This window comes from Myotis brandtii, unplaced genomic scaffold (assembly GCF_000412655.1).
Source record: "Myotis brandtii unplaced genomic scaffold, ASM41265v1 scaffold1063, whole genome shotgun sequence".
Taxonomy (NCBI): Eukaryota; Metazoa; Chordata; class Mammalia; order Chiroptera; family Vespertilionidae; genus Myotis; species Myotis brandtii.
In genome coordinates, this window is record NW_005353597.1 from 499,478 (window position 1) to 513,229 (window position 13,752).

At 40.6% G+C, this 13,752-nt stretch overlaps 1 protein-coding gene across 2 annotated transcripts in view; it reads right to left on the reverse strand.

Moving 5' to 3' along the window:
• The window catches only part of NAPB (N-ethylmaleimide-sensitive factor attachment protein, beta), a 42,791-nt gene that overhangs the window by 15,871 nt on the left and 13,168 nt on the right, over window positions 1-13,752 (reverse strand). Inside the window, exons 2-5 of one of the 2 annotated variants that reach the window (XM_005857008.2) lie at window positions 11,036-11,115; window positions 6,923-7,039; window positions 5,014-5,060; window positions 4,793-4,870 (exon numbers count right to left, since the gene is read on the reverse strand). In XM_005857008.2, coding sequence (XP_005857070.1) covers window positions 4,793-4,870; window positions 5,014-5,060; window positions 6,923-7,039; window positions 11,036-11,115 — 322 coding nt within the window. Of the gene's footprint in view, window positions 1-4,792; window positions 4,871-5,013; window positions 5,061-6,922; window positions 7,040-11,035; window positions 11,116-13,752 lie in introns of those variants that run through there. The other variant, XM_014541034.1, reaches the window with a different exon arrangement.

Consider the following 13,752-nt stretch of genomic DNA (forward strand, 5'->3'; position numbering starts at 1 on the left):
CCAGGCTTGGTCCATACATCTGACTCTGCATCCTTCTCCAGGCCTTTTCCCTTCCCATGAGCCAGAATGGCAATAGCCAAGTCTAGAGTGGCAATGGAAGCCACGAGCTAAAGGTGGCGGAACTTCTGTCACCCTGGTTCCTAACTAATTACAAAGGGCAGAATGGGCTTTAAATCCCATGCCCCACCACTGCCAAACCCAGAATAGCTACACTGGATTGTTATTTTTGAGATATGTGAAGCCCTATTAAATTTAGATTTAAGGTTTGCTAAAGCAGCACAGATTATCCTCACTAATAACCTACATGTCATCTAGATTAAAGGTCTTGTTTTCACTCTAAAATGTGTGGTGCTGAATTAACAGTCAAGTGGAAAAGAAAGAGCGCAGGCTAGAAAGCTCGAAGCTCTGGTCCTGTGGGGCATAGAGTCAGTGAAATCAAGCATATGACAATTCAGAAGGCAAAACATATGCAAGCTCACTCTTTCTCTTGAGAACACCCATGCCTTTCCCCAGGACTCCCTCTCTTCTCTAGAGCAGACTTGGGCCCTGCCAATATCTTGATTAGTTTGGAATGCCCAGGAAAGTTTTTCAATGAATTTATGATTAATAAAAAATAATCTTCTTCGAATTGTCCTCATTCTCAAGTATTCAGCACTAGTTTGCACTGTAATAAATAGGGTAACATAAGAAACATGAACAAATCTTTTTGTAAAGAGTATCAGTTATATAACCTCTTCCTAAGGAGGAAATGTAGCTACTTTCTTCCCAGTTCTTACAGCACCCCAGCACTCAATGAATAGAGTTGGGTTGAACCATATGTAACTACTGTTTTGGAGGTTAAAAAAACAAAAAAGGGCCAATGTCAACAATTTGGTTTAGCCTAATACGTATTAAATAATGATACTGGTTCATCAAAATGTTATAACTGTAAACTTCAGCTAGGTTAATTATAATAAAAGAAAAATTTTTAATTTAGTTTTTAATAATACTAATTAAACCAATAATAAAAAATTATGGTTTTCCCAAGTTTTGACAGAGACTAAAGTTGAAAGGAAAGCTTATCTACTGGCTTAGAGAAGTTTCAGAGTAAACAGGTCGGCCACATGCTATTTTTGATGTTCCACCTAGTTTGGAGTTTTAACAAGTAGTGAAACTTATGAAGCATACACAGAACCTTTCACACTAGAAATCAGCCCACTGTAAGTTATAGTCCCAAAGACAATAACATAAAAAGTAGAACAAAGCAACCAATAATAACAGCACACATAGCAATAAATCCAGAAACAACCCAGCTGATTATCCTGTGATTTAAGCAGCATGCCACAGAGATCACAAGACTCCTTGGGGGAGCTGGGCAAGTGGCACAGTGCTGCAGAATACATGGATCCTGAAATGAAACACAAGGCTTTCTAGGACTGCACCATCGTCATTAAGGCAAATGCAATTTCCAGGGTTCAAGCGTAAGGGTCCACTTTGTAGGTAAAATAGCTTTAAATATGGGATTGATTCTTTTAGAACACATACCCCCAGACAGGACCTAACAGGAACCTGACACACTACATGTAATAGTAACAAACAGTACTAAATCATGTCCTCCTGGGACTTAAGACAGAAATGAGTCATAATTCCTCTGGACCATTTAAAAAGGACCTATTTATTATTTGGTTCCATGTTTTACTTTGTGAAGTCAAAGAAGTAATGTGAGTTTATGAAACTTCACCGTTCACTATCTAAAATCTGTGAATGAATCAGATGACATATAGAGGCTAGTATTAAAAGGAAAGAAATTCATTTGTTAGAAATCAGATATAAAGTACTTGGTGTAACTGATTTTTTCAAACTTAAACTTCATGCACCAACCAAAATCTGATGGACCCACCAGAGACACGAAGGCAATGTTTCTAAACATAGCAGGCCAAACATCAGAGAACACAATGAGCTAACCCCGTGTGTGCTGAGTAATATTCTTAAATTGCTTTTTAAAAAAGAACACAACAATGAAAAAAGATGTCACCTACTGGCCAACTCGCAGAATGGCAGGAACACTGTGAGTAGTGAGTAATGGAAGTTTCAGAAGCTGCGTGGCAAATCATCAAATTTTTTTATAAAGAAAGAAAACAAGAGTGCACCTTAAGTCATTTTATCCACCCTCAATTTTAAGGAAGCCCCTGTGGTGAAGTGGTTGCCCGAGCCCAGGTGCCGGAAGCCGGTCCATCCTTGCTGCTTGACACAGTCGCTGCAGGGAAGAAACATCTGCACAGCATATGTTTCAAGGGACCTGGGGTATATGGCATACTGTTCTTAATATGTTTGCTCCCCTTCTTAGCGCTATGTGTTTTAACCAAGGTCACCTCTCCAAGAAAGGTTGTTTCCCCAGGTGGGGATTTTTCCCTGGAGTTAGGGATTAACAGGACTAAGGAAGGGAATAAAACCCCTTAACTAAGTGCCAGGTGGGTAATTAATCACTTTAACTACGAACAATCACTTAGGATAATCTCCTTCAGTTACTTCCTTGTAGCTTAACAGAATAATAGAGTAGTGACCTTGGAATGGAGATAACAAATGCCCTAACCTTTGGAATAGAATGGATAGGATTAAAATCAAATGGTATAAATACAGATGTAACAGGAGAATAAAAAAAGAACCTTGCTATGCTGATCAACTGAACGCTCTCTGTGTCATTCCTTCTTCACCGACTCTGTCCACATCTTTGGGAACCCCTGGACCTGCTGGGGCTGGACCCCAACACCCAGGCCCTGGCAGCAGAGATGGCACAGAGCACTTCAGGCTTCTGCCTCCAGAGTGCTCTTCTGACCACTGTGGACAAGGAGTTGATGCAGTGGCTTCAGCTGGCAAGATGATACACAAGTGCTCATCTCCCCAAGACTGAGGCCACCCCGATAAAGACAGTGAGAAGTGCTGAGACTTAGGAATTTTGAGGACAGTGTCCACAGAAATTGCTCACAGGTTGGATGTGGAGAAAGAGAAAAGGCAAGTATGCCTGTGGAGGGGGAACATCAGGTGGGAAGGAAGGCCAGGTCAGAATTCAGTTTTACACATGCTTGCCTTGAGACTACAGGAGAGAGGTTGGCAGACATGGGGACATAGGAATTTAAAGCTCGGATAGAGGTCTAGGCTGCAGACAGATTTGCAAGTCCTGGGATACAGATGGTACTTAAAGTTGTGATCCTGAGTGAGTACAGACAGACATACTGAGGGAGCAAGACGGAGAGAAGACAATGACCCAATTCTGGGGTCACACTACAGGGTGAGAAGAAGAAAAGGAACCAGCTAAGGAGTCAGGAAGAGAGTGCTCAGTGAGGTGGCCAGAGAACCAGGTGGGAGACGTGTTCCAGAAGACAAGAAAGAAAACAAAGGAGAGGAAGAATGACAACTGTCCAATGCCACAGCAGGCACGGGGAGTGCCACGACCACTGAGATAGGAGGCAAGTGGAATCTTTCAGTATGTTTAGTGTTCATTATTCTGAGAGTGATGATCTCCACTACATTTCTCTTTCTGATTCACACCTGTGTCATCCGCAGTACTCAGGAGGACAGCTTTACATAAACATTTGTCTCCAGTCTGAGTTGAGGCAGCCTCTGAAGTGTGGCCAATGTGTTTTCCTCTCACCGGGGTACACTCCAGCCCTGCAGGAGATCCCCTCACTGAGAAGACAGCAGGAGATAGGACAGTGCTGGGCCAGCTTTGCGTACGCTCCACTCGTTCCAGTCTGAGTGGGCATAGGCAGTGGAACCACTGTGAGTCCTAGTTTTTCCATAGCCATAAAGCTGAAATGTGGTAACATTCATGGCATGCTACTAAGGACAATGTTTGGAAAACAGTATTTTCTCAAAAGGTGTTTCCTTCTTCCTCTTTTCTTCTGCTACCTGAGGCATACCTTGTTTTATTGCATTTGCTGATATTGCATATTCATCAACATAAAAAAATAATCCAACCAGCAAACAGATTAGGACTCACCTTATCATCTGAATGCTCAGGTGATAAGTTTTTTAGCAATATATTAATTAATGTATATACACTGTTCTAATAGACATAATGCTACTGCACACTGAATAGGCTACAGTAAATCCTCACTTAATGTTGTCGATAGGTTCTACCACCTAAAGTGAAATGACATAACGTAACCAATTTTACCATAGGCCAATTAATATACACAAGAGTTAGGTTCCTACAGTATCTCATCGTTACAATGGAACAACGCTGAACAAACGATGCTATACTAGGATGTGCTGTATAGTGTACACATAGCTTTCATATGCACTTGGAAATTCACATGTGTGACTCACTTTATTGCGCTTTTCACTTCATAGTAGTGGTTTGAAACCAAACCCATGATATCTCCAAGGTATGCCTGTACTAGTCTAAACCACCACTTAAAAAGCCAGGCTTGAGTGAAGCAGATATGTGGCCAAGTTGGTGTTCAGCTACCTTCTTCCCCAGGTTTCAAGGCCTGAAGACAAAGATGTGCAAATGCCCACAGTACTTAAGCTTCCTTCCCAGGGCCACAGAAGCCTCAGCAAAAGAGATGAAGATTCTAACATGAATCACATAAGCAGACACAGCAAGTAAATCTTCACTAGCTCTCATCTCCAATACTTACTCCAGGAAAACAGTTCCTCTACTCCTTAGCCACCAAGCCCCTAAAACTTCCATGTGTAGCCATGCATGACTGTCACGCTACTCCATTCAACTCTGATGGAAGAGGCAAGAGTCCCTGGAGTCAGTTACCTGCTTCACATCAAGTTTATGAGAATGTGACCCATTGCTTACCTTCTCGATGTCTACAAGTTCAGTCTCATAAATCTCAGCAATAGTAATGTGGTGTTTGGCTGCGATTGTAAACCTTCCCTGGGGGAAAACAAAAAACAGAGTTACATTCCTGTTTTACCTATTTTAATGCCAATCAGTTTAGGAACAAGATAAAAAAAATACAACTCTAAGCCATTTCAAGGAGTCCACCCCACAGTCACTCAAGCAAGGTAATGTCTTACCATGTCTGTGTAAATGTCGATGGCTGCATTTAAGCAGTTGATAGCCTCTGAAGCGTAGGCATTTAAGAAAAACAATGAAAAATCCATTCAGTCAAAGAGGGTTCAAGTGAGCCTATTTTCCTAGCTGCTACTAGAACATTAAGGAGGTCCCATTTGGGGCAGAGGGCGGGCATATTCGTTAATGAGAAACAAACATGAATCATACACAAGTCCAGGCCCCCTCAGCATGCTCTGTCTGTAGCAGCTGCAGTACAACTTAGGGAGCTGGAGCTAGAGTGGTATTGGCTCGGTTACTCTTAATCTACGAGTGAGGACTCCATCCAGGGGAGAGATTGCATTATAAAGCAAACAAATGGGACTGTCATCAACACCCATCATTTACACCTGCTAAAACACAAATGTAATTGTATTTTTCAGTGACATCATGTATATACAGTATATTAATTTTGGAAGAAAGTTATCTATAAGAAAGATGACTTCAATAGACTACTTTTCATGCAGCCAAAATCAAAGCACTTTGAAATCCCTGTTCAGACAACTCTTAAGTCAACATTTTGTACAACGTTAAAGATACTAACTTTTGGTATAATAACATACACACAAAAGGAATAAAAAAAATCTAGTAAGTGACAGTGTTGATAAAGTATATTATTTTTCCAAAAGTTAGGCTGTGTTCAGAACCAACACACCATCACAAAATGGTGGTGTTTATAATTCTGGCACATGTCTGACAGCTCCACATTTATTGCTTCTAGAAGAGAGGTGGCAGAGTAAAAAGGCCTAACTAAAAAATCAGAAAGTCAATGAACAAAAGTTAAAAGCAATTTCCTCCTAAACTATGTAAGAAATGTGAATTCACTGTCGCTCCCTTAAAATTACAGGAAAATATAAAGAGAAAAATAAGCTACCTATGATCCCACTCAAACCCACTCTCATGTTTCCAGTATTTTCTTATGTGCATTTTAATGTGCACAGACTTTATTATGAATTTGAGATCTCAATTCTCATGTGGTTCTTCAGTTACCATGTAAACATTGACCAGGTCAATAAAGATTCTCTGAAATCAAAGACTGTAGTAACTGCATCATATTCTACAATACTGATGTATTATAACTTTACCATTTCTTTTTTCATATGTGCCGATCAGGGCACATATAAGAATCAACCAATGAATATATAAATAAGTGGAACAGCAAATTGATGTTTCTCTCTCTCTCTCAAAAAACAAACAATAACAAAAAAACCAACATCAGATATTCTAATTTCCCAATAACTGGATCTTAAAACGTGCTAAGTATTTAAGAGTGAGGAAACATGGGTGTTTCTTCTAATAATCAATATACATATTCATAAAATTAGGACATAATAAGCCTTAGATAAAATTAAAGCTAATTTCCAAAAAGTTCTCCAAAATGCAATATAAATGAAGTTTAAGAAAATGCTGTTAAGCAACTAAACCACCAGGTTAAATTTAACATATCTTCTCTTCATTAAAGCTGCAAATGATTAAACAACAATTCTTAAAAGTTACCAAAATCTCTATTATTCCAAAGTACAAAAGTTTATTTTTATCAGCGCTAACCTGTGAAAAAGGTCACCAACTTCAGCCCTACCATCCTAGAGCAGCGATTTTCAACCTTTCATCTCATTCTGTGGCACACAAAAAAATACAGTATACTTTTTGCTGATCTGACCAAAAAAAGGGTATACTATTGATTCATTCACATCGGACAGCTATTGTTGCATTGGCTATTGTCATTTTTAAAATTTGACAATTTAAGGGAAAAGAGCTCAGTGCCCCTATCTAAATAGTCAGGTATTGCATGGTTTAATAAAAATTCCTGTGGTTCACCAGTATGCCACGGCACACAGGTTGAAAATCGCTGTCCTAGACAGAGGTGTGTCTTACCGTGAGGGTCTGCCTTTTTGTAAGCATTCCCAGCATCCACAAAGCTGGTGGCAGAATCATGTTTGCTCTGAAGCTGCATATGGAGTTTGGCTGCCTGACAAAATGCATTTCCTGCAGCTGAGGAAGATAAATTATTACAATTAAACAGAGAGGAACAAGTATCCCTACAGAAAAGCCCATGCCCTAAGGGCTAGAAAGTTCCATGCCACTGAAAGAATTATTCCAGTCAGAAGCACATGGAAATGCAATCAATGCATCTTAGGTATATATAAAAATAGCCAGAATCAAGTCAAACAGTGATAGAAGCTTCTCTCAGCCACAGAAGACCTCCCAAGTGGGCCCTAGGCCAGTGGTCGGCAAACTCATTAGTCAACAGAGCCAAATATCAACAGTACAACGATTGAAATTTCTTTTGAGAGCCAAATTTTTTAAACTTAAACTATACAGGTAGGTACATTGTTATTAACTTAATTAGGGTACTCCTAAGGCTTAGGAAGAGCCACACTCAAGGGGCCAAAGAGTCGCATGTGGCTCACCAGCCGCAGTTTGCCGACCACTGCACCTAGGCTATCAGCTTCCATTCAGTAGTGACAGCCTAGGACCAGGCCACTCAATTTTATCCCACAGCACATACTGAACACTGACTGGCAGACTGAAGCTACTAATGCTTAAAGAAAGGTAAAACACTGACGTCATCTTTCTCTCTTACAGTGTCCCCTGGACTTAGTTGTAATTGTTGAAGAAATTGCTAATGAAGGCTTCATGGACAAAGGAAGTTTCACAGAGTGATAATTAGGCCTTCAATTGTGGAATCCAAAGTTTTTTCTTAAGTTCTGGAATAGGAAAGTTAGTACTAACAGGGATGGAGAAGAAAGGATTTGTTCCACTAGGAAAAGCACAATTAAGAATATCACAAAACCTTTTGGTATTAAAAAAAAAAAAAAGCACAATTCAAAAACATACAGCAAATAGTATCAGATGCCTAAGTACCCACTGCTTGTATTTCTGGGCAAGATTTAAAGAGTGCCCAGGAAGTTTTGAAAATATTTAACCACCAGCATGGAAGAGAGAACACTTCCTTGATGAATCATGAGGGGTTCCCAGAGGAGGGGCCAATGCCACTGCAAGGGTAGGGGTAGGCCCTGAGGTACTTGGGGCAGCAGCTAACTTCTGAGGGACAGTTCAGGAACATAACAGCTGAATGGAAGCTTTGATGGGCTCTGCCTCCGAACAGTGTGTACTAACGTGGATCCTCCCAGTCAAGTGCTTAGACTGGCTCCAGTTACACGTGTTGGTCATTATCATTACTACATGCAAATCTACCCTACAACCAATACCAGTGGTTTGGTATGTTTAAATGTCATCACTTCCTTTATAACCTACATCTTTCTTCTTCTACCAGTAACTTCATTTTTTGCAGTTTATCTATGCTGACTGTCCCAGAACCAATGACGGTCCATCCTTTCCTCACTGAGTATAATACCACAACTCCAGGCTCTCTAGGGCTGGCTCCATTTCCCCAGACAATATTAAGTGTTTTGATTTTATCATTTCATGCTCCAAAACTAATTGCTGGCTTTTATCATTTAGCTCTTACAAAACTAATTGCTGGCTTACTTTTTCACTGAGCACTCATTCTAATCACTGCTAACAAATGCCACTCAATTTTCCCAAACTTAAAAGTGTATTTAAAGGAGCAGATATTAAACTAAAGTCATACAACTTCTCAAGCTAAATTTCTTCACCTGTAAAACTGGTCTAATACCTGCCAGGATGATCTCTCAAAAGCTCAGTATCAATCAAATTAGCTTAATCTTTCTAACTTTTAAAACTCGAGATGCAATGGTGTTATGATAACCACCACTGCTACACAGAAATAATTTCACAGAATCTAATATTTAGCCATTTACTACATGAGTCTCCTGAGCGTCTACCATGCTGCAGGCACCAGTCCAGGTCCTGCAGGTATAGCAGAGATGAAACATCCTGGACTTCTATGGTTTACATTCTAGTGAGGAGACAGTACATAATAAAAACACATACACAATATAACTTAGTAAACATTTTTAAATTAATTTTGCTAGATAGTGAATTGCTATATTTTTTTAAAATATATTTTACTGATTTTTTACAGAGAGGAAGGGAGAGGGATAGAGAGTTAGAAACATCGATGAGAGAGAAACATCGATCAGCTGCCTCCTGCACACCCCCTACTGGGGATGTGCCCGCAACCAAGGTACATGCCCTTGGCCGAAATCGAACCTGGGATCCTTCAATCCGCAGGCCGACGCTCTATCCATTGAGCCAAACCGGTTAGGGCTGAATTGCTATCTTTAAAAGGGTTGGCCAGGGAAGACCTCACTGAGAAGGCAATATTTGAAGGAGATAAAGAGAATCGGCTACACTCTATTTTGAAGAAAGAGTGCCAAAAGGGCTTTGAGGAGGGAGCCCGGCGAATGAGGGGAGTGGGTAGGAGATGAGGTACGAGACAGGAAGAGTCAGGGATCAGAGATCAGGTAAGTCCTAGAAGGCCACTGTTCAGGACTTTAGCTCTTATTTGAAATGACATAAGCTGACACGTTTGAACGGAATTACTTTGGTGGTTCATTAAAACAGACCAGAAAAAAATGCAGAAGCTGAGATATCAGAGTAGGCAAGAGATGATGGGGGAGGATAAATACAAAGCCTCTTTAGGTATATTAATGTTAATAGCCTCTCTGAAATGGAATTTCCTTAGGTTAGAACATTTGATCACCAGATAAAACAAGTGGTCTTTTTAGATAAGACCACTCCTTCCCCTACTATTACAGGCCCTGAACAAAACAAAAGATGTGAATGCTGAGATAATATTCCTTTCTCCTCCATTTTTTTTGCAGTAATTTATAATTCAGGCATAAGTGTATTTTGAAAACATATAACATGACCTTTTTATCTAAAACTAAACCTACAAAAAAATTTTAAAGCCAGAAAAAGACCTTTCATATTCTTCTAGTTCAACAGCATTTTCTTCATTGAAATGATTTTTAAAAGCAAATGGGTAAACCAATCTTAAGCTTACACAAAGTTTTGTGTCAATTATCTATAATAATCTATAATAATAAAAGCATAATATGCTAATTAGACCAGACAGCTGGAGGACCTTCCGGACGAAGCCGCTACGGCTGCGAGGGCTGAGCCCCCTTGAACGAATTTCGTGCATTGGGCCTCTGGTATCTTAATAGAGCTGAGGGTGGAAGGAATAGGAAATGAGGAAATGAACATGTAGAGGGCAAGGACCCCCTGTAGGCCAGGGTGCAGAGACCATGTCCTTGTTCTGGTTGAAGGCCATCTTCATTTCACTAAAGAGACACCCTACCATGACAAGCCCCTTTTTCGAGGGATAGGGATAACTTTGTTTCTCAAGTCAGTGTTAGAAAGAAACATCCCCTCTCAGACCAATGAAAATAATAATTCTGTTGATTTTGTTATGTGTAATTTCACTAGGTAGAAAGCATAACTTTAAAACATGACAAGAAGTCTGTTGGGGTGTATATAAGTAATGCTCCCATTGTCACACTTCTCAGTGGAACCACAATCAATTATCACAGAGTTGTTCTCAGAGCAAGAAATAGAAGTTCTCTGCTAATGTGTAGGTAAAGAAAAGTAGGCATTTTTATTTGTCTGATTTGTTTTTATTGAGTTTTACTACAACTTTCAATTTTTATGGCAATAGATTTATTTAAGTACATTAATAAGAAGCAAAAATTACAGTTTGATCCTCAGTCAAGGCAACCAGTCTATGTATCTCTCATATTGATGTTTCTCTGTCTCTCCCTTCCTCCCTCTCTAAAGTAAAAAAAAAAAAAAGAAAGAAAGAAAGAAAAGAAAAAGAAAAAAATTACTATTACTTTAGGAAGTGGTTTATAGAAACTAAAACAGACCCAGTCCTTATGTTTAAATTTTATGTCAGGATTTCAACTTCATTCACTAAATCAAGGTCCTTTAATCCCAGTTCTGACACCTGGCTTGAGGCCTACAATCTTATTCTCTAAGGGGACAGCAGTCATTTCCTCCTTCAAAATGATTTTAAAAGTATCTTCCTCAAAAGCAAGCAAACAAAAACTGTATACATACCACTCCAATTTTTAGCCATCTTGAACATATTTGCAGCTCTGGTATACATTTCACAAGCCTCTTCTATTCTTGTGTTTCCTCTGAGAAAAATTTAAAAAATGAGATTAAGTTTTTCTATAATAACCATCCACATCCGTAATCCTCAAATAATAATTATTTAATGAGCATATACTATGTACCAGACAAGCAGTATAGAATCCTAACAGCTGCTTAAAGGGGAGACTCTTATTCCTATTTTGCAGATGAGGAAACTAAGGCAAACAAAAGTAAAGTAGCTAGCCCAAGGTCACATAGCAAGGATGCCACAGAACTGAGACTCAAATACTGATCTGGCTGACCCCCGATCTTCACCCTTAACCAGAGTCCTCTCCATGCATGCAAACTAAAGTTCATATCAATCTGAGAAATCAGAAGTACCTTTTTCAGAGGAGATTAAAATTGGAAGGATAAAGACATCTTTACCAAGTTAATTTCCAACAGCCCTTAACCAGAGTCCTCTCCATGCATGCAAACTAAAGTTTATATCAATCTGAGAAATCAGAAGTACCTTTTTCAAGGATAAAGACATCTTTACCAAGTTAATTTCCAACAGTTTGGCACTATGTTTATTTAGACTTGAAAATGAAAACAAAACCTGAAGCCAGAGCATATAAGAACGAGTCACACTGCTCTATGGCTAATATCTGTCAGCTGTGGCAGGGAACAAGCCCTTCCCCAGGGTGGAAGGGGCCTTAGGGTCCTGCCACTCACTGGTGTGGAAATGCATTTTATAACATCCTTAGAGGAGGGAACTCCACTGCTGCTTTCAGAACATTCAGTTCTAGAAAGTTCTTCACCAGGCAGCTGATTACATTGAGGAACAGTTTTAGCTGCTTAGAAATTTCTTCTCACATAAAGACCAAAATAACCCTCTATAACTTCCACCAATTTTCAAAATCAACCTTGTTTTCACTAAGCGCAGGCCCCTCAATTAAAGATTTTTCTCTATCTTATCTATCTATATTATAAACACAGAATAACCAGAGGAAAACCATGACACAGCAGACTGTAACTGTGCAGTACACATGATGAGTAACTGAGAGTGAAGTATGGACATAAACACTGATAGTTCTAGCCAGTCTGGCTTAGCGCAGTGGTTCTCAACCTTCTGGCCCTTTAAATACAGTTCCTCATGTTGTGACCCAACCATAAAATTATTTTCGTTGCTACTTCATAACTGTAATTTTGCTACTGTTATAACCGTAATGTAAATATCTGATATGCAGGATGGTCTTAGGCGACCCCTGTGAAATGAGTTATGATTCTCTGACTTGGTCTGAAGATTAAACAATCTGGTCTAGCTGGCATGGCTTAGTGATTGAGCATTGACCTATGAATCAGGAGGTCACAGTTTGATTTTAGTCAGGGCACAAGCCCGGGTTGCGGGCTGGATCCCCAATAAAGGGCGTGCAGGCCGATCAATGATTCTCTCTCATCATTGATATTTCTATCTTTCTCTCCCTCTCCCTTCCTCTCTGAAATCAATAAAATATATTTTTAAAAAAGACTAAGAGACAAGAAAGGTCAAGGCTGACAAAAGTGAGTATGACATGAACATGAATGAGGGCATCTGCATATGCCAGGAACTCCAACAGGCTTCAAACTCCAGCTTAGAGGCATGCAGTTCACTGCAGTTTAGCTGGTAGGCCCAGGTATGAATTATATCTTAGACAACAGTAACTACTGACTGACTCTAGCCTAGTTCTTTAATTCTTAGAGCCTCTATTTTTGCATGTGTAAACTGAGGATAATATTATCTACTAGAGGCCCAGTGCACAAAAATTTGTGCACTGTGGGGGGGGGGTCCCTCAGCCCGGCCTGTGCCCTCTCGCAGTCTGGGACCCCTCGGGGGATGTCCACCTGATGGCTTAGGCCAGCTCCCCCGGGGGATCAGGCCTAAGCTGCAGTTGGACATCCTTAGCACTGCTGAGGAGGTGGGAGAGGCTCACACCACCACCGCTGTGCTGGCAGCAGTCAGCCTGGCTTGTGGCCGAGCAGAGCTCCCCCTGTGGTGGGAGCACAACCACCAGGGGGCAGCTCCTGCATTAAGCATCTTCCCCCGGGTGGTCAGTGTGTGTCATAGTGACCGGTCATTCCCAGTCGTCCTGCTGTTAGGGTTAATTTGCATATTACCCTTTTATTATATAGGATACCTCTGGGTTATTATGAGGATCAAAAGAAATAATCCATAATAATTGCCATTGCAGGACTTGACCCAGAGTATGTACTCAATTAGTACGATTATTATAATTGGATTTATGTATTGAAGGCATAAAATCCTTTAGGGATGTTTGTACATCACCTATAATAAAAGCGTAATATGCTAATTAGACCGGACAGCAGAATGACCTTCCGGATGTCATTCCGGACATCCTTCCGGACGAAGACGTGGCAGCGGGGGCTGAGGCAGAGGTGGTTAGGGGCGATCAGGCAGGCAGGCGAGCGGTTAGGGGCAATCAGGCAGGCTGGCAGAGTGGTTAGGGGCGATGAGGTACGCAGGTGAGCAGTTAGGTGAAATCAGGCAGGCAGGCGAGCGATTAGGAGTGATCAGGCAGGCAGGCGAGTGGTTAGGGGTGATCAGGCAGGCTGGCAGAGTTGTTAGGGGTGATCAAACAGGCAGGCGAGTGGTTAGGGGCAATCAGGCAGGCTGGCAGAGTGGTTAGGGGTGATCAGGCAGG